Consider the following 25,033-nt stretch of genomic DNA (forward strand, 5'->3'; position numbering starts at 1 on the left):
AAGCTGCCTCCAGAAGGCAGAGCCTGCTGTGCATCAACCAGGCAGGCTGGCGGGCTTCACTCCTGTTTGCAATCCCAGGTTGTGGTCACTGGCCCCAGTGCCTGTTGGTTGTATCAGCTACAACCATGCTATCAATGTGCCTGGTGTAAATGACTTTCAGGCGCCTCTGGTTTCTAAAGCACAATAACTACCTGCCATGGTTCTAAAAAAAAAAAAAAAAAAAAAATTACATGGTTAACAAAGAATTCATCTTATAAGCTCTAAGGTATGAAGCAGAGCCAAGGGCTGTGATCAGACCCAGTCCACATCCCTCCCCTTCCTCTTCCTAGATTTTGCAAGATGGCACCCTCGTGCACCAAGTTACCCTTCTGTAGCCAGCATGTCCCTAGATGCAATGGTGACTGGATGTGAAGATGGCTACCACTATGGACTATAAGAGCCTCTTCGCTGAAAGTGTCTTCCTCTACCAGGGCCTGCCGGTTAGAGAAATGCTGGGGGCTTTGAATCGCAGCTCCACACTCTAAAATGGCTTGCCAGCAACGTCACTGGAGCATACCACTAAGTGCGAATCAAAGAAGCTGGAATTTCAGACTGATTCCGGGAAGAGGAGGGGAGAAGGTTCTGTCTCAGGTCAGGAGTGGAGGGCTGGGCTAGGTTTCTAGCAGCCTTTAACCTCCCTTCCTTGGAAGCTTTTGTTCTCTTTCTCAAGGAGAGACAACTCTGCCCAGCCCTACCTTTTCTGAGTGGTCTTTGATCTGGGGGAGAAAAGTGAAAAGATGGAACCTGGTGATGTTCTGTTTGAGCCACAGCAGGCCATGAAGAGAGAAAGGATTCGGTGTGAATTCTTCCTCCCAGCAGAGGTGGTCCCAGAAATCCAAGGCCCTTGAGAGAGAGGTGGGCCCCCCAGGTTCCTCTCGATTAGGGGAGAGGGGGGCTTCTGTTCTCAGATGCTGACTTTGAAACCCCCCGAGTAATCCTGGAAGGAGACAGTTGTGAGGTGCAAGCAATCCTTTCTGTAGGGGTGTCTTCGCCACTGATGGATAGCTCACGGGCTGAGCCAGCCCTCAGAATTGAATCCAGGCTGAGGGGCAGATGATGACACATTTACAGGGCGTGGAATTTGGGCACCAGCTTCCAGCCACAATCCTGCTAGGCCTGGGTGTACCTGCTCCATTACTCCAGGAACCGGGAACCCTGTGAGAGTTGTCTGTTTCCCTGTAGTTCATTGCACTGTACTAGAGAGCAGAAGGGGGTTCTGAGCAGCAGGACGGACCCACTCCTTCCAGAACATTCTATGGGATTTCAAAGCGAAGGCTTCCAGGAGCTGCTGTCATGTGCTGGTCACCAGCATTTGAGTGAAAATGAGATGGTCTGGATCTGGGAGATGACTCTAGGGTCTATACATGATCACGGGAGAGGTACCAGAAGCATGCTCTCCCCATTTTGGAGGGCAGGGCAAGTTTTCTGTGAATAATTCAGCATTATAAAAGGGGGAGGCAGTTTCTCCCACCCGTTCAATATTAGCTGAGAGCATAGTTATTTCTCATGGGTTACTATCAGCTCTGGGGGACACTTTTTTGCATTGTTAACATGTGGAGAATGTCCAAGGTGCTTCCTGGTAGGGGCAAGACCTGATTCACATCCTGTGTTTTGGGGGCAGATGTCAGAAAAGGTGCGGGTCCTAAGCCTGGGCCCAGGGAAATGTAGGAGAATGGGACGTTCCGTTCTGTATCCAACAGAACAGGGAGATGACCTCCAGGGCAGGTGCCTGGGCTAGGGAGGCACTCCTGAGACCAGCTCTGAGCTGGCATCAAACACTTCAAAACAACCGATGTGGCATGAACCCAACCTGAGGGACCATGAGATACAGCAGCTTGAGCTTTTAGACAGTCCCTGCCTTGGTCCGTTAGGGCTCTATTTAGAGGTGCCAGCCAGGTTGGGCCGGTGTGCACTCCAGCCCTGGAATTTCAGATAAAGCATGTGTATTGCAGCAATGTTGGCAGGTGAGTGGGAGGGAGACCAGGTTGCCTTTCCAGGATGTCTTGAGTCTTGTACACTCGCAACCTCACTGCAGGGTCCCCACCTCCATACACACATCAGCTCATTTGGGGGACATGGCTTACCTGGCCCCAGGTCCTGCTGAAAGTCATGTAGGCGGCCTCAGTTTCTCGGGGGGCTGTGTGTGTGATCTCAGCCTGCCTTAAAGGCCGTGAACAATCTTCCTTCTTGCTACGAGGGGAACGCACAGTAAACACCTTCCAGATGATTCCCTGCAGAGATTTCCTTGAGCCAGGAGATGCTCCATGCTCACCTGGGCAGTTGACATTTTAAGCCACTGAGTTGAAGCGGGTCCAGGACAAGCCCATAGCTTGCCATGTAACCATCACCTTGCACCTGCTTCTGTCCTCAGGCTCTGCTGCGTCTCTGCCTCAGGTTAAGGCAGAACACACACACTTATACTTGCATAGTCCATTTCACGACCTCCTTCCTAGTTATTTTACCCCAGAAATGCAAACTGCTTCAACTGTGCTGAGTGTCTGAGGATGGCTCTCGTCTTGCGAGGTGCTCTGATGTGAGCTCACGGGAGGAGGAGCCCCCGGAGGCTGCCTCGCTGCTGGTCCCCAAGCTCCTCTCTACCTTCCAAGGCCCCTGTACTCTGAGAGCCACCCTGATGACATGGGGGGAACGGAGGACTCTATCTTAGGGGATGCAGAGTACTGTTCCCAAGGACAACGTGTGGGGGCAGATAGGATGGAAAATGTGTCTTTAGTTGAAACATGATCTGTTGAGTTGCCCACACTGGGTCCAACTTCACAGACATGGAGCCTGGTTTGAAAACCATGGAACCTTCTGCAGTGGTTCCCTGAGCCAAGTCTCATGATTGTAGGACCAAGGCCACTTTGGACAGGCTGGATGACACTGGGTTACCAGGTTGCTGAATGGCTAGGCCAGATGTCCGAGTCCCCCCCTGCCCAACTCCAAGCCTGGCGAGGGCCTAGGGTGGCCTCAGGCTATGGAGGGAACTGGTCCTTCCTGAAGCCAGCCATGGGGAGGCAGGGGAATTTCTGTGAACTCAAATTACACATCACTAATGGCTCCTTAGCAAGGCCACAGCACTCTCCCTCTAGAGAAGTGAGCTGTAACAGTGCTGGGTGTCTAATGACCATTGGTGGAGAATGCAATGAAAGGAAGCAGGCCCCCCCGCCCCCCCCTGCCCCACCAAAGCCAGCCATCCCTAGGTTAGGCCAGGCAATGACCTTAAAAAGCAAAAGGAAGAGGCTGTCATTCTAGTCCCCATGTGGCAAAAAGAGGCTGGCTCTGTAGGAACTTCCCTATGTAGAGGATCAGCTGTGCATCTCAGAGGCCACCCCGCCTGACCTGGTGGCCCCCCTCCTGCCAGCCCTGAACTGCAGGAAGGCGAACAGCCCCTCCAGCCTAGGGCAGACCCCAGGAACAGAAGGACCACGTGTCCCAGTCTGTCCAGCGAGGCAGTGCCTTACTCTCTGGGGTCACTAGACTGTGCGGTTCAAAGACTGACCAGTTTAATCAGGGTGTTGTGTAACTAGTGGGGATCGTGTGCTCTCAGGATCACCAGATAGACGTGCTCCTCACGCCGAGCTTTAGGGGCCAGCGGCAGTGGCTGGGGTGGAGACAGCTGGCGCGATGCAGAGGGCCCGTGGCTGGGGTTCTGTCAAGGTCAGAGATCGCCGCTCTGGGGCTCCACGTTGCGCGGCTCCCGGGGCTGACCTCGGGAGAGTTTGGGGAAGCGGGAAGCTGCTTTGGGCCGGCTGCTGTTCACAGGTTCTCCGGGTGGGGTGATGTCACTGAAAGACCAGGGAAAGAAGCAGATTAAGTCTGGGGTTGAAATGCCAATGACCACAGGCCGGGAAAAGAGCCAGGTGTGGGGCAGGAGGTATCACGTTGGGAACTGTGACTGGCCTATGGGAGCCACCTCTGACAAGTGTCACCTGGAGAAATGAGAAACCTGTATTCCATAAACTTTCCATGTTTAACAGTGCTCTGAGGCTCCAAGCTTGACTGACTGTGAGCTAGCTCATGGTACCACCGTTCTGGTCTGCATTTGAAGGCTACCAAAGAATGTCGTAGGCAGTTTTCTACCCCATGTTTTCCTTGATTTTTCAGCAAATGTATGCTTCTAACTCCAAGGCGACTTTAGAGAACCCTATATAAAACCACAAAAAATGTGTAGCTAAAACATAGGCGGGGGACTTCCTGGGGAGTTGATCCTAAGAAAACACTCAGGCCCTAGGCCAGGGTCTAGTTATAATGTTGTTGGGCATGGTGCAGTGTTTAAGAGCCAGGAACAATGGAAGATAGCACCAAAAGGGGGACACCGATTCTGGTTCTAAAGCAACACAAAGGGGAACACACAGTACCACAGCATGTGTGGGTTCCAGGGCATGGGACTGGATTGTGGGAGGCCCTGGGCACATTTTTGAGAGGACAGGGTAGAGACCGGGAAGCTGCATCCTGAAAGTGCAGGGTGCTCACCAGAAAGTCCCATGATGTGGTTGCATTTTAAAAAAATGTCTGGGGACAGTCTCAACTCTTGACCAGGTTTTAGAGTGCAATGGTGTGATCATAGCTTGCTGCAGCCTCGACCTCCTGGGCTCAAGTGATCCAAGCAGCTGGGTCTACAGGTAGCAGCCACCATGCCTAGCTAATTTTTTAATTTTTTTTGTAGATGGGGTCTTGCTCTGTTGCCCAGGCTGGTCTCAAGTGCTCCTCCTGGTCAGCCTCAAGTGCTGGGATTACAGGTGTGAGCCACTGTCCCTGGCCCACCCTTAATCACACCTCTGAAGTCTCTTTTGCCCAATAAGGCAATACATAAATTCTGGGGCTGGGAATGTTCTTATTCTGTCTACTGTAGACTATTTGAATAGGAAGTAAACATCAGCAGGACTTAGGAATGATCTCTAAGATTACCGATCTTAAAAAAACAAGAAAAATCATGTACAATAAACATCTCAATGGGGGGATAAAATGCTTTAAAACAAGACCAAAACCTAATAGGATCGATGTTCACTCCTACGTTCTGAGCACCTGTGTGGGGTCCTGGCTTTCTGGACGTGAGCCTCAGACCCATTGGACCCTACAAAGGAAGACAGGACCTTGTCCACAGCTAGCTCTGCCCTATCTGTGGTTCAGAGGACCAGAGACAACTAGTGACTGTCAGAAACATCCACCCCCAGCTGTCTCCAAGGCCCGTTTCACAAACCACAAGAGTTAAGGAGAGAGGTGATTTCATGAAGAAATCGTTCCCCTAGAGGCTCTCTGCAGGGTTGCCTGAAATAGGCTAACGTCTTCGTGTATCTCAGGAGTGAATGTCTTTACGACGATCTGGTTTGTGTTGCACTTTACCGGGGATGCGGCCACTGTGCGTGGGAGATGCCTCTCGTTTCAACTTTGACACCCTGATAAGCTAACCAAATGACGACCCATTTTAATGATTGTTTTCTCCTCCTGTAAGTCAAGTTGTGCTGTAAGTCAAGTTGTGCTTTGCCTTCTGTACATGGATGAAAAAACATTTGACCTTAAAGCTGGTGCTGCTCTGAATCGTCTAAACCCGTCCAGCCTGGTGTGTGCTGCACATTGCTCTTTTAGGTGGGCGTCTGGCCGCAGGCCCAAAGGAAACATGCCCCTCTCTTCCTTCAAAGGACTTCCTTCAAAGGATGGGGACCCCCCTTATGAAAAGCCTCTTTATCCCTGAACACTAGAGGATGGTTCAAAAATGCTGGGAAGGAGGTCTTTGTTCACAGTGTAGGGGGACTGATTCTTAGATACAGGAAGGCTTGGATGTAAATGTCAGTTTAAAGCCATGCAGTCACAACCCCGTCCTGTCATGCTCTTCAGATCTGGGGTCTGACCAGCAACTCCTTATCCTGCAACCACTGCCGTCATTCAGCACAGCCAGGACTAGCCCTGCCCTGCAATGACCAGAGCCTGGCGGAGGGGCCCTGAAGGTAACAGGCTGTGAGAGTGGCTGAGAGAGGACAGTGCCTTGTTGGTTGTGAGAGGAGAGGTACCAGTTGGTGGGGTGAGGCTTTTTTTTAACAAACAGCACCTGTTACGCCGGGGTAGGGAGATGACACGGCTCCAAGGCAGACGCCTCTCTGTTCAGTCCTCCTGTGGGTGGTGCTGTCTCAGCCTTGGTTTTCTTCTCTGTCATTTGGGGGATGACAACCATGAGCACATCCTAGTACTGTAGTAACGATTCAAGGGCTATGTAAAGCCACCAACTAGCTGTGTTTCTGTAGATAAATGCGTGTCCTCTCTGAGCCTTGGACAGAATAAAGGTGGGGTGGTTTTAAGCATCATGGGGATCAAGTGCCTAGAGTGACAATGACTCGGCAGCAGTGAACATTCAAACATGAGCTGTGTCACCACACACCATGCTGGGCATGAAGGCGTGCAGAAGTGGCCTCGGGGTTGGAGAGCCACAGTCTCATTGAGGGTGGGGAGAGCAGATATTGGACAGATCGTGGTGGTGGAGCATGGTGGATGCCCCGATGAGAGGGAAGTTAGGTTCCGAGCAGGGCACAGAGGGCTTCCTGGAGGAGGCAAAGGTGTGAAGGGTCCTCTAGATGTGAAGATGAGCACAGGTGAAGGTGGCAAGGCCCGTGGGGAGGGGTGGACTTGTAGCTGGGCAGACTCGGCCCAGCTGGTTGCTCTTCCTGGAAGGCAGGGTTAGCTCGGGGCGTGCACTGAGCAGTCACAGGGCTGTATCTGTCACACGTCTGTGCCTGGGAAGTCCCAGTGAGTGTAGGCTGCTATGGCTGAGGGTGTGACAGTGGGTTTGTGTGACACGGGAACGGCTGAATCCTCAAGGGCCTGTGCAACACAGCCATGTCTGGGAAACAGGCTTGGGTGCTGAGATGGGTGCACTCAGGTGGGCTTGGAGGCAGGGCTGCTGTGATGGCTCCAGAGCATGCAGAATGAGGATGGGCTTCACTTGGGACAAGTTCAGTGGTTGAGACCTGCAGAAATCTGGCTAGAACCAGGGGCTTCAGTGAGTGCGTGATGGATGGAAAACACAGATGGCTGAGCATGGTGAGCTTGAGCAGAGTGTGCTGGTGGCTGCTGGCATATCTGAGGCTGAACCTCTTGCAACTGCCATCTTGGTAGGTCAAGAATAGCCGAATCTTGGTAATGCTATCTGAGTGAACAGCAGAATCTGAAGGCGTGGGGTAGGTGGGACTGGGAGTATGTAAACTGGGAAAGGAAGTGGGGGCTAATGTGGGTAGAAGAGACAGGGCCAGCACTCAGAAGAGCAGAAGACCCCACGTGTCCCCACTGGAACGCTTCCCTACAGGGGAATGAGGCCAGTGCCACGCTCCCTCCAGGACTGGTATGCAACAGTAGAGACACGGGCTGTGGTCAGCTACTTTCTACCGAAGCTGAAAGGCCTCGCATTTACAATGACCGCCTTAACTAAAACCTATTTTTTTTTTTTTTTAAAACCAAGGCTCCCTGTAGTCCCTGCTGCAGATGACTCCTCCCAAACAGCATGCTCAGAGTGAAATTCTCATCCTTCATAGCCCTTGTTAGCTGCTGACTTCTGCCTCATGTACCACCCACACTTCCAGAATGACACCATTTCTTAGCTGGCTCCACTGATAAAAGCCAGCCACCAAGAAACGGACTGTCTCTTCTCTGGCACGACTGCATTTTTATAACAGTGGGCTTGCAGTTGTGGGGCCTAAGCAAGAGAGGAATGCATGGACACGAGGTACGTTCCATCATTCCTGCTCCCCAGCAGGAACATGAACTCATGTTAATGCTGGGGTTAGGTCTGTTCTAGTTTTGCAAAACAGAAAAAGGGGGTCTGGATGGCAATCCATGAGAATGGATTGCCAAAAGCCTTAACTCCATATTCAGAGTCAGAAAACTTGGGTTCCTTCCGTTAGACAGTATAGAAGTTGGAGAAAGATCCATTAACCCTCCCCAAGACACAGCTTTCTGATCTGTGAAATGAGAATAATAGTGCCAATCCTATATCATTTGATGCCTAGTTATGCGGTTGGTAAGGATTAGATATAGATTTGGCTCCTTTGACGTCCTGAAATAACTGAAATAAGGTAAGAGGTACGAGTGAAGTCTGGGCAGCAAATTCATAGGAACTTTTCCTGGTAGAGGCATCTAATATAGCAAAGGAACTGAGTAGAGTTTTTTAGAGATGGAGGTCTCCCTATGGTGCCCAGGATGGTCTCCAACTCCTGGCTCAAGCAGTCCTCTCACCTTAGCCTCCCAAGTGCTGAGATTACAGGCGTGAGCCACCATACCCAGCCAAGGAGGCTTTTACAAAGATTTTACGACCTCCCAAAATACAGCATACTTCCCACACCACCTCCTATTCCCACTGCAACCCCTCAACTCCCTACCCTGGGGGCAGGGGGATGGAGGGGACAGAGGGAACCTTCTCTGAAAAGCCCATGCTTGTTTTTCTGGACAAGATCAGCACCTAGGCATTGCAGATCTTTGGCTGCTTGGTCCTGAGACAGCAGAGGCCCCAGTGGGCTACAGAGATGGGGAGAGATATTAACAGACAGCCTAAAGAAATAAAAGGCGGTGAGCAAATGGGTGGCTGTTAGTCTTCAGATAGGTCGGCAAACGAGGGTGGGGAAATCGTGGCTGTTCTGTAAAGAATGAGAGTGCCATCTCTGGCATTTTTCATGTTCCTCTCAGCTGGAGCCAGAGTCTGTCATGCGGTCTGGGGAATTCCAGACAAAAGACTGTTATTTGCTGTCCCGTCCCCTGGAAAGTAGAAAGACATGGTGATACAGACATGGAGGACTAAGCCACCACCTGAGGGTGCAGACCCCTCAGCCAGTGGTGCAAGATGACTCAACGTCTTTCAGACGCGGGGCGCCATCCCCGTTTTACTGGCCCTATTCTTTGAGCCAATTGTGTTACCCTATTAGGTTGCTAAATTTACGAATGAAGGACATACCACAAGGAACAAAATGCAGTCGCCATCTATTTTCACAGTCATGGGTAAAACATCAACGTGGTGATAAAGGACAGGCTGAGGATAACGGCCACTCCTGTAGGGTGACTTTGTCCAGTCCACAAAGCAGACTTTCCAAGCCATGGATCCAGATCCTGATGCTCCTCTGGTACCTGGGGCGTCAGTGTTGATGGGGAGGCCACTTTCAGGGTATGAGCCTCAGAATCCCAGCATCTTGATTGTGGGAAGTGACATCACTGAGCCCAGACTCAGCCCACCTGGAGCTGGGATGAGGACGTGTCGTGACCTTTCACAGGCTCTGCTGTGAGTGTCTCCTATATAATATTCTGGATTTCTTTCAGTACCTTTATTTTGAGGTCACCTTGGCCTTTGCAACAATATTCATGAACAAGGTTTTAAAGGTGCATTGAAGAATTTAAGAAGCTTATGTATCAGTCCTCCTTCCTTTGCTACCCCTCATTGGGTGAACGTTTGCTTCTTACTATGCAGGCTTTTGGCAACATGGACAAATCTCAAGGGCATCATCAAAACTGCCCCACATCTGAGTCCATTCATAGGCCACTCTGCCGAAGGCAAAACTAAACGACAAAACAGTGGGGGCTTCCAGGGGTTGACTATAGGGGAACGCTAGGGAATTTGAGAGTAAAGGAGTTGTTCCACATCTTGATGGCGATGGCTACAGGACTCCAAGCCTTTGTCAAAAATCAGGGGACTACGCCATGAAAACTTAGAAATGGTACCACAGTAGGCTTCAATCTCAAACTTGACTCCAAGAGGGCGGTATGTGTAAATCTAGACTGTTCCATTGTAAAAGAGCCCCTCAGGGACGACCCCTTGATAGCCTGAAGCTCTCAGGAGCCAGTCACTTTTGTCCCTGTCTCTCGGTAGAGAAAGCAGGGGCCTTGGGGACAAAGTCTTAGATGACTGCCGGCTGTGTCATTCACCAGCAGGGGTACTTGGGCCAGTCACGATGCTCTTTTCTGGGACTCGGATTCTTAGCTTGTGAAGGGGGATCAAAGTCAAGCTACCGAGCTGCATGCACTTTAAATGGGTGAATTGTATGGTGTGTGATCTGTATCTTGAGCTGTTTTAAAAATGGTGCAAGCAAAAATACGTGAAGGGAAATCACAGGATCTGCCCTACAGGTTTTTGCAACAAAGCCAAGGATCACGTTTGACACGAGGATGGAGCGTGGCCCCTGAGGATGCTGCTTATTGAACACCCTCGCCCTTGGCTTCTGAACTTGGCCTTGGCCACCTGCAGCATGGTTCACTCCTCTGCGAACCCTGTGCTCAGGCCAGATGTCAATCTTACTACTCAGACCTGATTGCCAGACCCATTTTGGGGGGTCACACAGTGAGGGAATGGCCTTAGAAATGCAGTTCAAACTACTGGGAAGGAAAGGGCACAAGATTCCATCCTGAAATCCACGAGGGGCCAGGCCTCCTGGGTTGCAGGGTCCATTGTCACCAAGCTGGGAAACTCGGGGGACATTACGTCCCCAGGGCTCCACTTGGCTGTGAGCTCATCTGGAAGGTAACTGGAGAATGTGGAGAAATAAGTGCTGGGATGCTATGGTGACCTAGGAGACAGCCCATGCATCCCCAGGGCACTGCCACCTCTGCTCCCCTGCTGGGAGAGGAATATAAGCTGCGGTAATGAGCCCCCTGCCAAGCCACGCATGGTCTCTGAGACATATGCTTGCTGTTCGTTTCAGAAACTCCGTGTCCATCCTCCCTGCTGTGGGCAACTACCACAGCACCAGGGAGTTGGGGTTAACGGGGTCTGTGTGTGAGGGTGGCCGCCAAGGGCCCCAGGGGTGGCTGTTCCTTTTAATTAAGTCTCTGGGGTGCAAGGCGTGGTTCCCTGTCACCAGCATGCAGCTAAAATTGATCAGACAGCCTCAACTGCTCATCCGTGAAAATGGCTGTGAGGAGAGACTAGCTTTTCACTTTGCTGCACCTGTGATCTGGGTTTGACGAGCTGATCAATACTCCATTTACTAGGAGCTGCCTTCGGAGCTTGGAGGCCTGGATCCCTCCAACCCAGCTAGGACTGAGCTGGGTGTGTGGCGGGCATGTGGCCACCATCCTCCACGACCCAGCTCGAAAACCCAGTTCTGCCTCCGTGATGTGGAAATCATGGAGAATGTGCTCCCTGCATCTGAGGCCCTCTGATCTGTGGAGTGGGAGGGAGTGGCCTTGCCCTACTTTCTGTACTGCATGGCTGTGGGGGTCCTGGTGGGTGGTATCAGAATAGCAAGCTGAACAGCCCTTTCAATTCATTCCTAGGCAACGCCTGGGCCTCAGGCCTGCGTGATGGGTGCCCCGTAAAATCCAATTCCACTGTGAACTATGCTGATATCCATCAAGGCTTTATACCTCCTGCCTCTTGGTTTGAAACGGGTCTCTGAAACTACCCTCTAGAAGTGCTCCAGAAATGAATCTGGCAGTACCCAAGGGTTCCTTGAAGGCAGCTCTGGGTCTGGTTCTCTTTGGATCCCAACACCACGAGGTACTTAATTTATTTTAAAAAGATTAAAGAAGCCAGTGCTTGTCAAATCTTGAGCTAAAGGAATAACACAAATTCTCACAGCATCCTTAAGCCAGCCATGTGAAGGAGGTGCTGTAATTACCATCCTCATCTTACTGGTGTGCAAAATAAAGTAGGGCTGGTAAATCCTATGGCTAATCAGGAGCAGAGACTGGTTTTGATCTAGAATGTGTGCAGTCTGAGCCCAGAGGTGATGACTAGGTGCAAATGCATCCAAGCCCAGCCCCCAAGACACTACAGTTAGGTGGGGGCACAAGGTGGGTGTGTGATAAGGCAGCTGTTGCTTTGAGAGGTATAGATGGACCCCAAGGAGTCATACTGAGCAAGGTTTCAACGATAAATAAAAAGAAATGGTCTGGAAGGTGGAGGCCAGGACAGGCGTGCCTAGAAAAGCAAGCAGGTGTGTGTGACTCCCAGGCAAAAACCCAGAAGAGTCGGCGCTGGCGACAGGGATGCCTGCAGGACAGACACTTTGGCTTTTGGAAACTAAAGAACTCAAAATACTTGAGGGTGCGATGTGTCACCAGATGAATGTAAATCCCCCTTTGGTAAACCCAGCATTATTTTTTCATGACCTTTTGAGTATATTTTCAATAACACTGTGACATTGCTGCTAGGTTGCTGATAATAAGCTTCAGGCTTTTCTTCTGCAGGCTCTGGCTGTGTAGTTGCTCTTTTATAAGCACAAGTTAAATGGTGAAAAGGAAAGCGGTAAGAATCTAGAGAATCCTCTCATTAAAGGCTTATTGTTTGGGGGGAAAAAAACAGCTTGTCCATGCACCCTTTGTGGAGAACCACTGTTAGGACAGTAGTATACAGTTTTCTAGTCGTTTTTCTGTGTGTGTTTGTCATAGTAAGTCTTCCAAAATGTAAGTAAAGTTGCTTTGAAATTTTTTTTTTGTTGATGGAGTCTTGCTCTGTTGCCCAGGCTGGAGTGCAGTGGTGAAATCTCAGCTCACTGCAAGCTCCACCTCCTGGGTTCACGCCATTCTCCTGCCTCAGCCTCTCAAATTTGGTTTTTTAAATCAAAGCAGTCTGGCCTTAGAAGGCCAGAGCTGGTGGAAATGGCCTGGGAGATAGTAAGGAGGACGCAGGTATACTGTGTAAGTCTTGTGCAGTGACTGCTATGAGGCTTGGCATCACTATTTCATTTATTTCTTGCTGTTCTCACCATGGGAGATGGAAAGCTCAAGAAGTTACTGCCCCAGGTCCATGTTACAGAAGCAGAATGTGGCTTACATTCGGATACAGGGCCATGTCCGAGGTCACGTGGTAGCAGTACCCAACCTTTTTGGCACCAGGGACCAGTTTCGTATAAGAAAACTTTTCCACAGATGTGGGGGGTGGGGATGCTTTTGAGATATAAAGTGTGTTACATTTATGCATTGTATTATTACTAAGTTGCAATAAATAAGGAAACAATTACCCAACTCACTATAATGTTGAATCACTGGGAGCCCTGAGCGTGTTTTCCTGCAACTTAGATGGTCTCTTCTGGGGGCAGTGAGAGATCATCAGGCATTAGATTCTCATAAGGAGCACGCAGCCTAGATCCCTCACATGGGCAGTTCACAATAGGGTTTGCGACGAGAATGGAATGCTGCTGCTGATCTGACAGGAGGCAGAGCTCAGGCGGTGATGGGGAGTGGCTTTAAATACAGACGAAGCTCTGCTCACCCACTGTGTAGCCCAGTTTCTAACACGCTATGGACTGGTAGTGGGCCCAGGGGTTGTTGGGGACCAGAAGAGGGACCCAAGCCCGATTTGACTACTACTCATCCTGGACTAAGCAGAGGACAGAGCGATAGGCCTTGATGTTGCAGTTGTGATCTGTGAATTTACTTAAAAGGAGTCTCTCCTCTCTCCCCCCTATATCTGTGTAACTTTCTTTAATCCCTCTATTATCTGAAAAATGGGGCTGATATCAACCCATCTATGAGATTAAACAAGACAATGCATTCAGGAGCTGAAGCAAACTTAGGCACATTTTCTACAAATGGGCTGCCTATGGCCCTCTTGTGGATCTTGGCGACTGTGGCCCTGTCCCTAGGGAGCCCTATCAGGCTGATAAACTAGTTCATATTGTACAACACATGATGATCACCCAATGGGCCTCGGAGTGTTAGGGACAAAGATGAGCCTGAGACAGGGAGCCTAGTGGTAAGGCTTGTGCAGTGCCCCCCTCACCCCGCCTGTAGAACCGGGATGGAGGTGGATTGGGATCCCAGGCACAAAGACCAACAGGATGGGGGGTGATGGAGAACAGATTTCTTTTGAGCTTGGGGCCTGGACTGTGGGAGCAGCTGGGGCAGAGTGACAGGTGTATGGATCCACCACAGATGGCGTACTGAGAGTCACGGCACTGTGGGGCGTGTGCATCCCCGGGGTAAGCAGTGCTCATTAAAAACTAAAGATGCACTGTGGCTAACTTTCAAGGATGGCTTTCAGTTCGTAAGCAGTCTACCAATGCTTTCAGACGTTACTTTGCACCCCTTCAATGCTAAACCATCACTCTGCATAAAATTCTGATAGTTACCAATGTCTGTGCTGCTGAGGTCCTCTTTGATAGCCCCTTGTCACCTTAATGGGGTATCTCGGGTTTAACAGCTGGCTTGGGGTGACATTTCAGTAAAGCCTCAGATATCATCTAGGGTGGGCTGAAGAGCGGCTGTGTGATGGTTCTGCTGGCGTAAACCGTGCTTATGCATTCCGCCTAATTTTCTAAGGATGGAAAGGATTCTCCCTGAATCCTGCTGCTCTTCTAATTCTCAGTCGCCCCGTCCCCACTTTCCATGGGATGTTCAGAGCACAATCATGTCTCTGTTGTAATCCCGGCCAATTCGCTTGCAGTGCTCTCCCCAGCGCAGCACCCAGCCCAACTAACCCTGGCCAAAAACTTAAGCAGAAGACCCACAGGAAGGCAGGACGAGCGGTGAATGAAAAGCGCATCGCGCCTGCCCTGAGGAGTTGAGAATCCTCCAGTTCCCTGCACTGGGCCTCCTCCACTTGCTGCAATGGCTATGGTCACGTGTCACATTGATGTTTTGGTGAACAGACTGCAGATATGATGGAGCTGAGAAATACGTTGCTTAGTGACATCCCAATGCACTGCACTACTCCTGTGTCTGAGGTGACGCTCGTGTCAAACAAGCCTACTGCACTGTCAGTCATTGAAAACATTTTTTGGGCTGGGTGTGGTGGCTCACAACTGTAATCCCAGCACTCTGGGATGCCAAGGAGGATGGATTATTTTAGGTCAGAAGTTTGAGATCAGCCTAGACAACTGTAATCCCAGCACTCTGGGATGCCAAGAAGGATGGATCATTTTAGGTCAGGAGTTCGAGATGAGCCTAGCCAACATGGTGAAACGCTGTCTCCACTGAAAATGCAAAAATTAGTTGGAGGTGCTGGCATGTTCCTGTAATCCCAGTTACTTGGGAGGCTGAGGCAGCAAAATTGCTTGAAACCGGGAGGCAGAGGTTGCAGTGAGCCAACATCATGACACTCTACTCCAGCCTGGCAGATAAGAGCAAAACTATCTCAAGCCAATGGTGGCTTGTTTCTAATTTGCAAGCCCTCAACCATTCAACATCTCCACCCTCTTCGGAGGCTCTTCCCATCTCTCTGAAGACTGCTCTGTCACTAAATCTTAGAGGGTCCCAGGTCTCTTCTGCCTGTACTCCCCACATGTGCTGTCATCCATTCGGATGGCTTTGTGCAGATCCAAATGGCGAAGCTTCCCAAATTCGCTTGCTGGCCCTTCCCTCTGGAGCCCTGGAGTGGATGTATGTACCTTGAACATGGACAAAATGGAAATTGTGACCAGGTGCAGTGACTCATGTGTCTAATCTTGCCACTTTGGGACACTGAGGCAGCTGGCTGGCTTGATCCTGGCAGAGTCTAAGGCCAGCCTAGGCCACATAACAAGACCCCATCTCTACACACACAAAAAAAAAGCCAGATGTGGCGTGTGCCTGTACTCCAGCTACTCAGGAGGCAGAGGTGGGAAGACTGCTTGAGCCTGACAGGCAGAGGCTGTAGTGAGCTGAGATCATGCCACTACACTCAGGCGAGGAGACACCGTATCTCTCCAAAAAAACAAAAAAAAACAAAAAAAAACAAAAAAAAACAAAAAAAAACTTCCCCCCCATCAAACTTCTGTTCCTCCCCTAGGCTTCCATACTTTAGTAAATGGGGCAACTGCCGACTCCAGTGCTCAAACCAGAACTCTGGGGGCATCTTAATTTTTCCTTCTCACATTCCATACCAAATCCAACACCCACTGGCCTTTGGCTTCTGCCTCCAGACACGTCTGCTGCTTCCACTTCAGTCTCTGGTGTGTCTTCTAAACCCAGACACCCTCCCTTCTTGCCTTGACCCTTCCTCAGAGGAAACCCTTCCACACCTTCCCACTGCATTCACAATCAAATGGAAATGTTTGCCACGGCTATAATTCCATCACTTCCTCTAGCAATACGGGGACTTCCTGCCATGCTCTAACTCCTCGTGCTTTTGGCCTTTGCCTAAGAGTTCCTTAGAATTTCTTCACAGCATTTGTTGCCATCTGACGTGTTATCTTCCCTGCTATATCCTTAGCACCTACAGTTACGTCCAGTGCACTTAACCAGGTGACTGAAGTGAAAGTGGTCTGTCCTAGTCTAGCTTCTCTACAGCAGACCTCTGCCTGCTGGCCCCACAGGACTTTGGACTTGCCAGCTTAGGGAGGTGTGGGGTATGACGCCACAAAACCAACCTTGCAATTAGAACGTGCTGGGTTGGATTTCAGAATTGGCATATGGGATGTGTCATGGCAAGAAAGCTATTTAACCTCTCCATCAGTTTGAGAAAATAAGAGTAATAACCCATACTGGCCTCTCTTTGACAGCGGAGATTTGTTACTGTTAGAAGATAAATAAGAAAAGCGCCCTTTAAGCCTCACTCAGCACTAAGGCGAGATGGGACAAGTTGGCACGAGTCCGGAACACAAGTGAGCAAAATTGATAGCCACGCAGGTGTCATTACAAGTTGGTATGACGTAAACAGACCCGATACCACACGCAAAAATACATAAGCGTTGAGACTAAGGATTATAACTGCCTGCAACGAAACACAGCCTGGGACATAGCAGCTAGGGAACTGCTCTGCGTGTGTAAGGAGCTCCTACAGAGCAACCTGTGGGGCTGGCAGCCCAGCACACACGCAGGGCAAGGCAGGGAGTGCCTCATGGGAGAAAAGTTGACTAACTTGTTTCTCACGTGCTAAGAAGCACTGGGGCTACGAGAGGGAGTTGAGCGGACAGCACACCTGTTCTGAGACGTCAGGCATCTCTCACCTCCATTTCTCCCTGTACCCAGCAGCTGCCTATACTCCAGTTTCCAAGCCACACCTGAGCAACCCCACTGATGCCAGACCATGTCACTCTTGCACCAAGTCTATCTCAAAGAACAAGCCTTCAGATACTCTACGAGATCCTCCCTGATGGGCTCTTTCGCTCTTCCACTTCCTTCCCTCCTCCCCATAACTCCAGCCTCGAGGTGGCTCAGTGGCACCAGGCAGGCACACTCCTGCCTCCCTCTGCAAGAAAGGCGCTCTGGCTGGCAGACCCCCTCGCTGCCTCAGTTGCTTTCTTTGGAGGCTGTGCTTGCTGCCGTCCCCAGCCCCTCTCCCCTGCACCACCTGTCGTGTATGGCATACTGATGTATCTTCATCATCTTCCCTGAGCACCCTGGCACTTAGAGAGAATGGTACAGACCAGGTGCTCAATACAAATTTCTGGAATAATTGTATTCTATAGGGGCAGAGAGCACGTTTGAATACGTTTACCATGAGTCATCAGGAAAATGGAAACTGAAAAAGATTCAAAGACAGCTGTTACCAGGCATGGGCAAGGATGCTGAGAAATGGCACTCATGTGGTTAGCAGAGGCACAAACTGGTGAAACCTAGGGAAACCGAGGCAGGTGCGTGTGTGAGTCAGCTGCACATCTTGGTGTTGGCTTTAAGAAATTGTTGACCAAGTACACAAAAACGCGGGTGAGGATGTTCAATGCAGCATCTTTCTGAGGAAGAAGCTTGGAAACCACCCCATGGCCATGTGCAGGACCCATGGATCCAGGATGGCAGGTGTGCGGAAACAGCAGGACACGCTGCTGTTACAGAGGATGATGCACACCCATGCAGAGGGGCACAAACACCTTCGAGACAAAAAGGAAAAGCTACAGAACAAGAAACATCTGGTGCCATTTTAGTTAAAACTGTAACTTCATATGAAGCAAACACCCATATATATGCAGACACACCTACAGAGACGAGGATGCACCCAAGGGAGATGTTCACGTCTTCCTCCATGTGTGCTCATCGTTCAAATGGTTTAAGCCAGAACTTATTCACACGTTGCTCATGTAAAAAAAAAAAAAAAAAAGTAAAGGATAAAGCCTACTGGCTGGGCATGGTGACTCAGATGTATAATCCCAGTGCTTTTCGAAGGCCCAAGGTAAGAAGATCATTTGAGGTCAGGAGTTAGACCAGCCTGGGCAACATGGTAAAACCCTGTCTCTACTAAAAATACAAAAATCAGCCAAATGTGGTGGAGGCCTGTAGTCCCAGCTACTCGGGAGGCTGAGGCCGGAGAATCGCTTGAATCCAGGAGGCGGAGGTTGCAGTCAGCTGAGATCGTGCCACTGCACTCCAGCGTGGGCAAAAGAGACTCCATCTCAATTCTCAGCACTTTGGGAGGTCTAGGTGGGTGGATCACAAGGTCAGGACTTCGAGACCAGCCTGGGCAGCATGGTGAAACTCTGTCTATAAAAAAAAAATAAATCAGGCTGGTGGGGGTAGTGGCGGCACGTGCCTGTAATCCCAGTTGGGCAGTAGGCTGAAGCAGGATTGCTTGAATCAAGGAGGCGGAGATTGTAGTGAGCCAAGATCACATCATCGCACTCCAGTCTCGGCAACAACTGTGAGACTCTATCTTGGGGGTGGGGAACAAAGCACCTTGAGAAAGAGCCCGCAGCTCCTGCTTAGCCCCCTGGAGGGCTCTGCTGGGTCCCTCCTTCGGCACTGTGATGGCAACTCTGCACCTGCTCTGGTTGGTCTACGCAGTTGGGGCTGGTCTACACCATGCTCAGCAGGTTGGAATATGTCAGACTGTTTTCGACCACCAGAACTACTTATAATACATTCAACTTGAGAGTAGGTCTGGCAAGCTCTGAGAAGACGGTCTGGCTTCTCTGCCTGCCGTGTCAGGGCATTTCCCAGGGCCGGGTGCCCACTCATTTTCCCCTTCCTCTGTGTGCCTAGATGGGTGGCCCTAGGCAGCAGTGGTCTTGGTATGGTCTGCTTTTGTATTCCCAAGTCCCCATCTACTAGCACAGCCGCTGGAAAAAACTGCAGCTATATACTGACTTAAGGATCCAAAAATCCCAGGAAGACCCCAGAGGTGTGAGCCGGATGCCCAAGGCCCTCCCAGCCTGCAAGCCCCAGACCAAGCCTGAACTACATGCAGGTGAGTGTTGCTTTGCAGTTATCATCTCCAATTAGCGTCCACAGCCTCTTAAAGCTGATCGAATCCCACACTCCTGACTTCAGCCCCTCAGATCGTGCCTGCTGCACTCAGTACAATTCATGCTCCTGATGACGTGGCAGGTAAGGCAGGGAGCAATCAGCTCTGTTGCCCTTGCTTATCTCCTGCTCCCATGTCCACGTCTCCCTAGGCCCTGCCTTCTGGCACACCCTCTCCTCTCTGGCAGGTCAGGGCGTCACACTGCTGCCTGTTCTCTCCTCCTGGACGACTCAAATTCCCGAGCTGACCTGAATTCACATTTTAGCTCAGAAGTGACTTCACTGGAGATACCATGTCTCTTTTCAGTCTCCCAGTCTAAATCTTCCCCCAAACCTTGTAAAGGCCCTTCATGGCCTGAGTCTCCCACTGCAGTCCTTCCATCTGTTTGGTTTTTGCTTTTTGCTTTTTCAGTCATTCGCACGAGAATGTAAACTACATGAGGGCAGCAGCTTGGCTGGCCTCTGTACCAGTGCTGGGGACATCACTGAGAAATGAAGGCCTATTTGGCAGGCTGTTTTTGAGCAAGATTGCTGAGGCACAATGGGTGGCGATGAGATGGACCAAGGTATTTCACTCCAGCTGTCAAGCCCTAAGAACTGACCATGTCCTCACCACTGCGACAGGTACCATCCTGTCTTACAGGTAGTACAAGTAGTGGCTAGTACCTAGACAGGTACCTGTCTTACACGTAGTGGCTTACTAAACCCTCACAGAAGCCAGAAGGGAGGTTCCATTATCACCTCTTCTAGATGAGGAAACAGGCACAGAAGTTAACTGGCCGGGGCTTAGAAGCCCGTAGGAGGCAGAGTCTGTGGCATAGTGGTTGGTGTCTGACTCCACCGCCCTCCCCTGCCTCATCTACCGTTGTTTCCCTTTCTGCAGCATTTGTAGATTAAGCTGTACTGGAACGCAGCCTCGGTCACGGATTTCCATATCAGCCATGGTTGTACTCACATGATAGCACAGCTCGGGTTGAGACAGACATTCAGTGCCCCCAAAATCCTTCCCATCTAATGCTGGACTTGCCACCTTTTTTAGAGGGAAAGGACCCGCAGGAGCTGCTGTCACATGGCGGTGTTGGGCACAGCCTGGCTGAGGGATCTCACTGGATCCTCACAGGGGCTCTTTGTGGTTGGATAGAGATCTCCACCTTACAGATGAGCAGACAGAGGCTAGAAATATCACCTGCCTGGTCCTTCTATCCCCAGCAGCTAAGTGGCAAAACTGAGGCAGGGATAATACAGAAGTTTGACTCTGATGCCCATGTGCTTCTAAAGCGGGCCCCTGGTATGTGTATAAGGCTGCCAGAAAGTAATTATTTCTCATCAGCTGCTTCCTTCCAGAAGCTGGCTCACCACCTGAAAAGGAGGGTGGCACTTTTATCCTACCACACAGAAATGGAAACCAAAGCTCGGAAAATACTCGCTGGGTTGATGCCTCAGACTCACATGTGATTCTAACAGCAGAATTTGTTCCACCCTTTTCAAAGCAGGGTTTTTCAACTTCGCCTGCACCTTAGAATCACCTGGGGAACTTTAAAAAGATACTGATGCTGAGGCCCAAAGATGAATGTTGCATTAAGCAGCCAGCGCCTGGTCTCTGTATTTTTAAAAGCAGGCCAGGTGAGCCAACATGCAAGCTGTGGCTGAGACCCCAACTTGAAAGCAATGGTACTGTTGGGGAAGTTCTGCAAATGGAAAGACTACCCCCAAAAGAATGATTCCATGTATCTCTGAGGTTACAAGTGGCCTTTTTGGTGGGTTGAGAAACTGGTTCAACATCTGACGGTGTCTGAACCTCCTGGAGAAGTGATTTTCAGACTGTCCTCAGAAGATGGCAGATCTGAGCACACTGTTCCTGAAGGCTCTCTGTGGGGAAGTCTGCACGATGGTACTGAGGGTTTTCTGAGATTCTCCCGGCAGCTGTGGACCAGATTTCATCCAAGGAAAGAGGCTCACATGAAGATGAAAACACCCCACTTCCTTCATCTGGATGGCACCGTGCTTAGGAGCCCATCACTTGGCCAGAGAAGAAATATTTAGATCGAGAACACCTTTCCACTGTGCCCTAAGCTGTTCTACCTTTATGATTCAACTAAAAATTTATTTCTACTTAAATCCAGCAATTCTGAGCTTCCCCTCCCCTCACACGTTTCCTCCCAGAAAGTCTATCGTGAAAATACCACTCAGAAATCATCACTAAAAAGGTAAATAAAGCAATAACACATTCTTTGCTCCATCTTCCTTATCTCACCTCTTTGGCCTCAACATACTTTTTGAACTATTTCATCACCTTTTTTGAGTAGGCACCACAAAGGAGTGCAGAGTAAGCATGAGGACGTGAATACATGAAAAAGTGAGTCCCCCCACCTTGGTCCTCCAGTAAGCCACGGTTATGTTTTAATGTATCTTTCTAGACATATCCATTACATATAGAAGCATGTATGTATGCACAGGTGTAAGTATATATCTTTTTTTTTTTTTTTTTGGGAGACTGAGTCTTACTCTGTCTCCCAGACTGGAATGCAGTGACACAATGTCGGCTCACTATAATCTCCATCTCCTGGGTTCTAGCGATTCTCCTGCCTCAGCCTCTGGAGTAGCTGGGACTACAGGTATGCACCACTATGCCTGGCTAATTTTTGTGTGTTTAGTGTAGAGATGGGGTTTCCTCATGTTGACCAGGCTGGTCTCAAAGTCCTGACCTCACGTGGTCCAACCACCTTGGCCTCTCACAGTGTGCTGTGATTACAGGCATAAGCCACTGTGTCCGGCCCATATTTGCTGTTTCTAAAAATAGAAAGGTAGTACGTGTGGTATTCTTCCATGCTTTTTCCTCTTAGTGATTATGTCATGGAGATTTTTTCCGTATCACTACATGTGGCATGGAAGGTATCCCCTTACGTGTGGGTGTACATCAGCCTCAGTATTCTAGCCCCTAGGTTGGCAAACTTCCTATAAAGGGTGAGATTGTAAACATATTAGGCTCCAGGGGAGCCATTCTATCTGTTACAACTCAACTTTGCCCTTATAAAAAGAAGCTATACGTGAATGAATGGGCATGCTCCAATAAAACTTTATTTACAAAAATAGGGTAGGATTTGGCCTGTGGGCTGTCATTTTCTGACCTCTGTTCTAGTCTGAACTCTCTTTGGCTGTTTCACCACAGGCATATGGCCACACGGGGCCAAGGAGGCAACGCCTGCCTGCACAGGGCACAGAGACCATGATGGCCCTTGGTTGCAAATGGAAATCACAAATGGAAATCACCTATTGATTACCAACAGCTCTCAAAGTAAATGCTGGAACAGACACTGTATGGCGACTCTCCTGGCCCCGAACAGCAGCTGCGACGTCAAGATGCCAGGCCTTGGGACTGCCTCAAGCTGGTTTTGGCAGCTAGGCTCTTTCCAGAGAGCATAGGGCAAGGGCTCTGGAGCGAGAAAGGCGCAGGCCTTAGGGCTGCGGTCCTAGGTTGGAAGCCCACTCCATGCCTTACTGGCTGTGTGAGATAGAGGATGAGAAATGACATGATCATCTTTGTGTTCGTGTGAGGATCTGCCTGTTGCCCAGGCTGGAGTATAGTGGTGCGATCTCACTTCACTGCAGCTTCAGCCTCCCGAGTAGCCAGGACGACAGGTGCACCCCACCACCCGGGGCTAACTTTTTTTTTTTTTCTTTGGTACAGATGGAGTTTTGCTGTATTGGGCTGGCTGGTTTACAACTGCTGACCCCAAGTGATCTGCCACCTCAGCCTCCCAAAGTGCTGGGATTACAGGCATGAGCCACCATGCCTGGCAGACACAAGCATCTTGAAGGGGACCTGGCCCATGTAGACACTGTGTGAACAGCAAATGTGATCATGATGATAACTGCTAAATCAAAGGTCAAAACTCTACTCCAGGATATTCCATCTGCTGTGTACCCAAGAAATGACAGCATGTAACATAAAGCTGAACGCTGTGATGCCTGCCCAGCTGCAAGACTAGCCTCACCTAAGGTATTCCACAAGCTTTTTATGCTGCCTGCAAAGGACCCAAAGCAAGAGAGCAGGGGCCTCGCTTGTCCTGTTGCTTGAAGGTTCCCTAAGCACCAGGCCATAGGTGGTGGAGAATACCTACAGCCTGAGTTCAGTGCTGGTATGTGCTGGGTACAAGCTAAGGGCTCTGGCTGTAGAGTGGAGGAACTGAGACCTAGACAGGGCTGGGAGCGCCAGGGGAAAACAGCCGAGTTCTTACCTAGCGCCGTGGGGGATGAGGGATGAGCTCAGCACACAAAACACCTTGGAGTCCCGGACCTGCCCCTCCTCCACCAGCACAATGCCCTGCAGTGCTCTAAACTTCACTTCCTGCCATGTTGAGACCAAATGAGGCCCCCGAGGAGCCTCTTCCTCTGTGGGGCTTGGACAGAGTACCCCGGCCTGGAGTGGGACTTACGACGAAGCTACTGTCATGGAAAGGCCCAAGACAGGGAATTCTCAGAAGTTTTCACCCTCAAGGCATGTGGTCCACACAAGACAACCATGACCACTCATCCTGAAAGCCTGGTGCTGTCCAAGAGACACAGATGACATGCTACAGGGATATGGCACAGTCTGGGGGGCCAGGGGTAGGTTACAAAGAAGGAGACCTTGAAGTTGTGGTACTCCTTTCCACGTGGGTGCAGAGCCCTGACTGTCATTCCCCATGGAGGCACCAAGCCAGGAGAGCAGGGCTCAAGAGATAGTAGCCTCCACCTTTCCCAGTGAGGTCCACACCTGGTGAGCCAGGAGGAAGGAAAGGTGACCCAACACCATGGCAGGATCCAGTGTGACGTGTGGGATGAACAAGGGAGTGAATGTGGCCAGGATTAAGAATGAACGGGGATAGAAAATGCCTGCCGGACCCAAGAAATGGATCTTAATGTCCCTTAACATCTTTTTACGTCACGTCTGACCCTGTCTATGCCAGGGGTGGTGCCTGCCCTCCTATAAACGTGAGCACTGCAAAAGTCCACGATGCCACCTTCACTATAGACTGCTGTGGCAAGCTGTCTCCTCCCAGCTCCCAACAGACTGAGTACCTTCAGGGCAGGCCAGGGATTGAAGTGTCCCTGAACTCCTAGGACCAGCCCCTGTACAGCTCTAGAACTGCTACCGAAGGAAGCGGCTCATTTTGCTCAACTCCAGTTTGGAATTCGGGGCTCAGTAAGGCTGTCCCTGCAGTGCATCCTTGAGCCCATCCTGATTGGTGGCCAGGCAAGTGTGAGTGGCTGTAGCTTCACAGCAGGAGGCCTAGACAGTGATGGTTGCCATGCTATGCCGATCCCAGACAGGAACTCGGGGGCCAGGTTTCATTACAGGAGGATGGTGCCCAGGGCAAGAATCCTATCTCCATCCCATGGGTCAGCTTAGTGGTGCTGAGGCTGACTGCATGGGGGTGTATTTAATCCCTGTAAGATCTAGGGATGTTAACCCCATTTCAGGACTCTGTTCTTCCAATTTCAGGACTGTGTTCTTCCAATTTCACAACTCTGTACTGCCACTTTCTCACTCCTTTCTCTCACATCCTCATTCAAACCAGCAGCACATTCTGGTAGCTCTACTTTGAGAATATCCCTCCCCAGACTGCCCAAGGTACCATCCCCTCACCCCGGGGTGCCCACATGGTCCCCTAACTGCTTGTTACATCAGCCATCACAGAGCTCTACCCTCTGCTGGCTCCACATAGCAGTCAGAGTCCCCTTGGCTGCAAAGCCCCTGTGCCCAGGCTGCCCTGGCTTCCTTGCTGTTTCTCCCAGGGGCCAAGTCCTCATGGTCTCAGGACCTTTGCACCTGCTGTGTCCATGCTTCATGTCAAACTATTCTTGTCGTCTTCCTGGACCACAAACGGCACATCCCCAGTAGGCTTCTTTTCCTCCACAATGACTGTGATGTCCTTTCGTGTCTTCTCGT

General features: G+C 50.4%; 1 protein-coding gene across 1 annotated transcript in view; it reads right to left on the minus strand.

Moving 5' to 3' along the window:
* Positions 1-3,237: 3,237 nt before the first annotated feature.
* SNX29 (sorting nexin 29) overlaps positions 3,238-25,033 on the minus strand; it is a 593,868-nt gene continuing 572,072 nt past the window's right edge. The window contains exon 21 of the mRNA XM_032145365.2: positions 3,238-3,824. Within this exon, the coding sequence (XP_032001256.1) occupies positions 3,698-3,824 (127 nt within the window). The 3' untranslated portion in view covers positions 3,238-3,697. The remainder of the gene's footprint in view (positions 3,825-25,033) is intronic.

This window comes from Hylobates moloch, unplaced genomic scaffold, assembly GCF_009828535.3.
Source record: "Hylobates moloch isolate HMO894 unplaced genomic scaffold, HMol_V3 SCAFFOLD_23, whole genome shotgun sequence".
Taxonomy (NCBI): Eukaryota; Metazoa; Chordata; class Mammalia; order Primates; family Hylobatidae; genus Hylobates; species Hylobates moloch.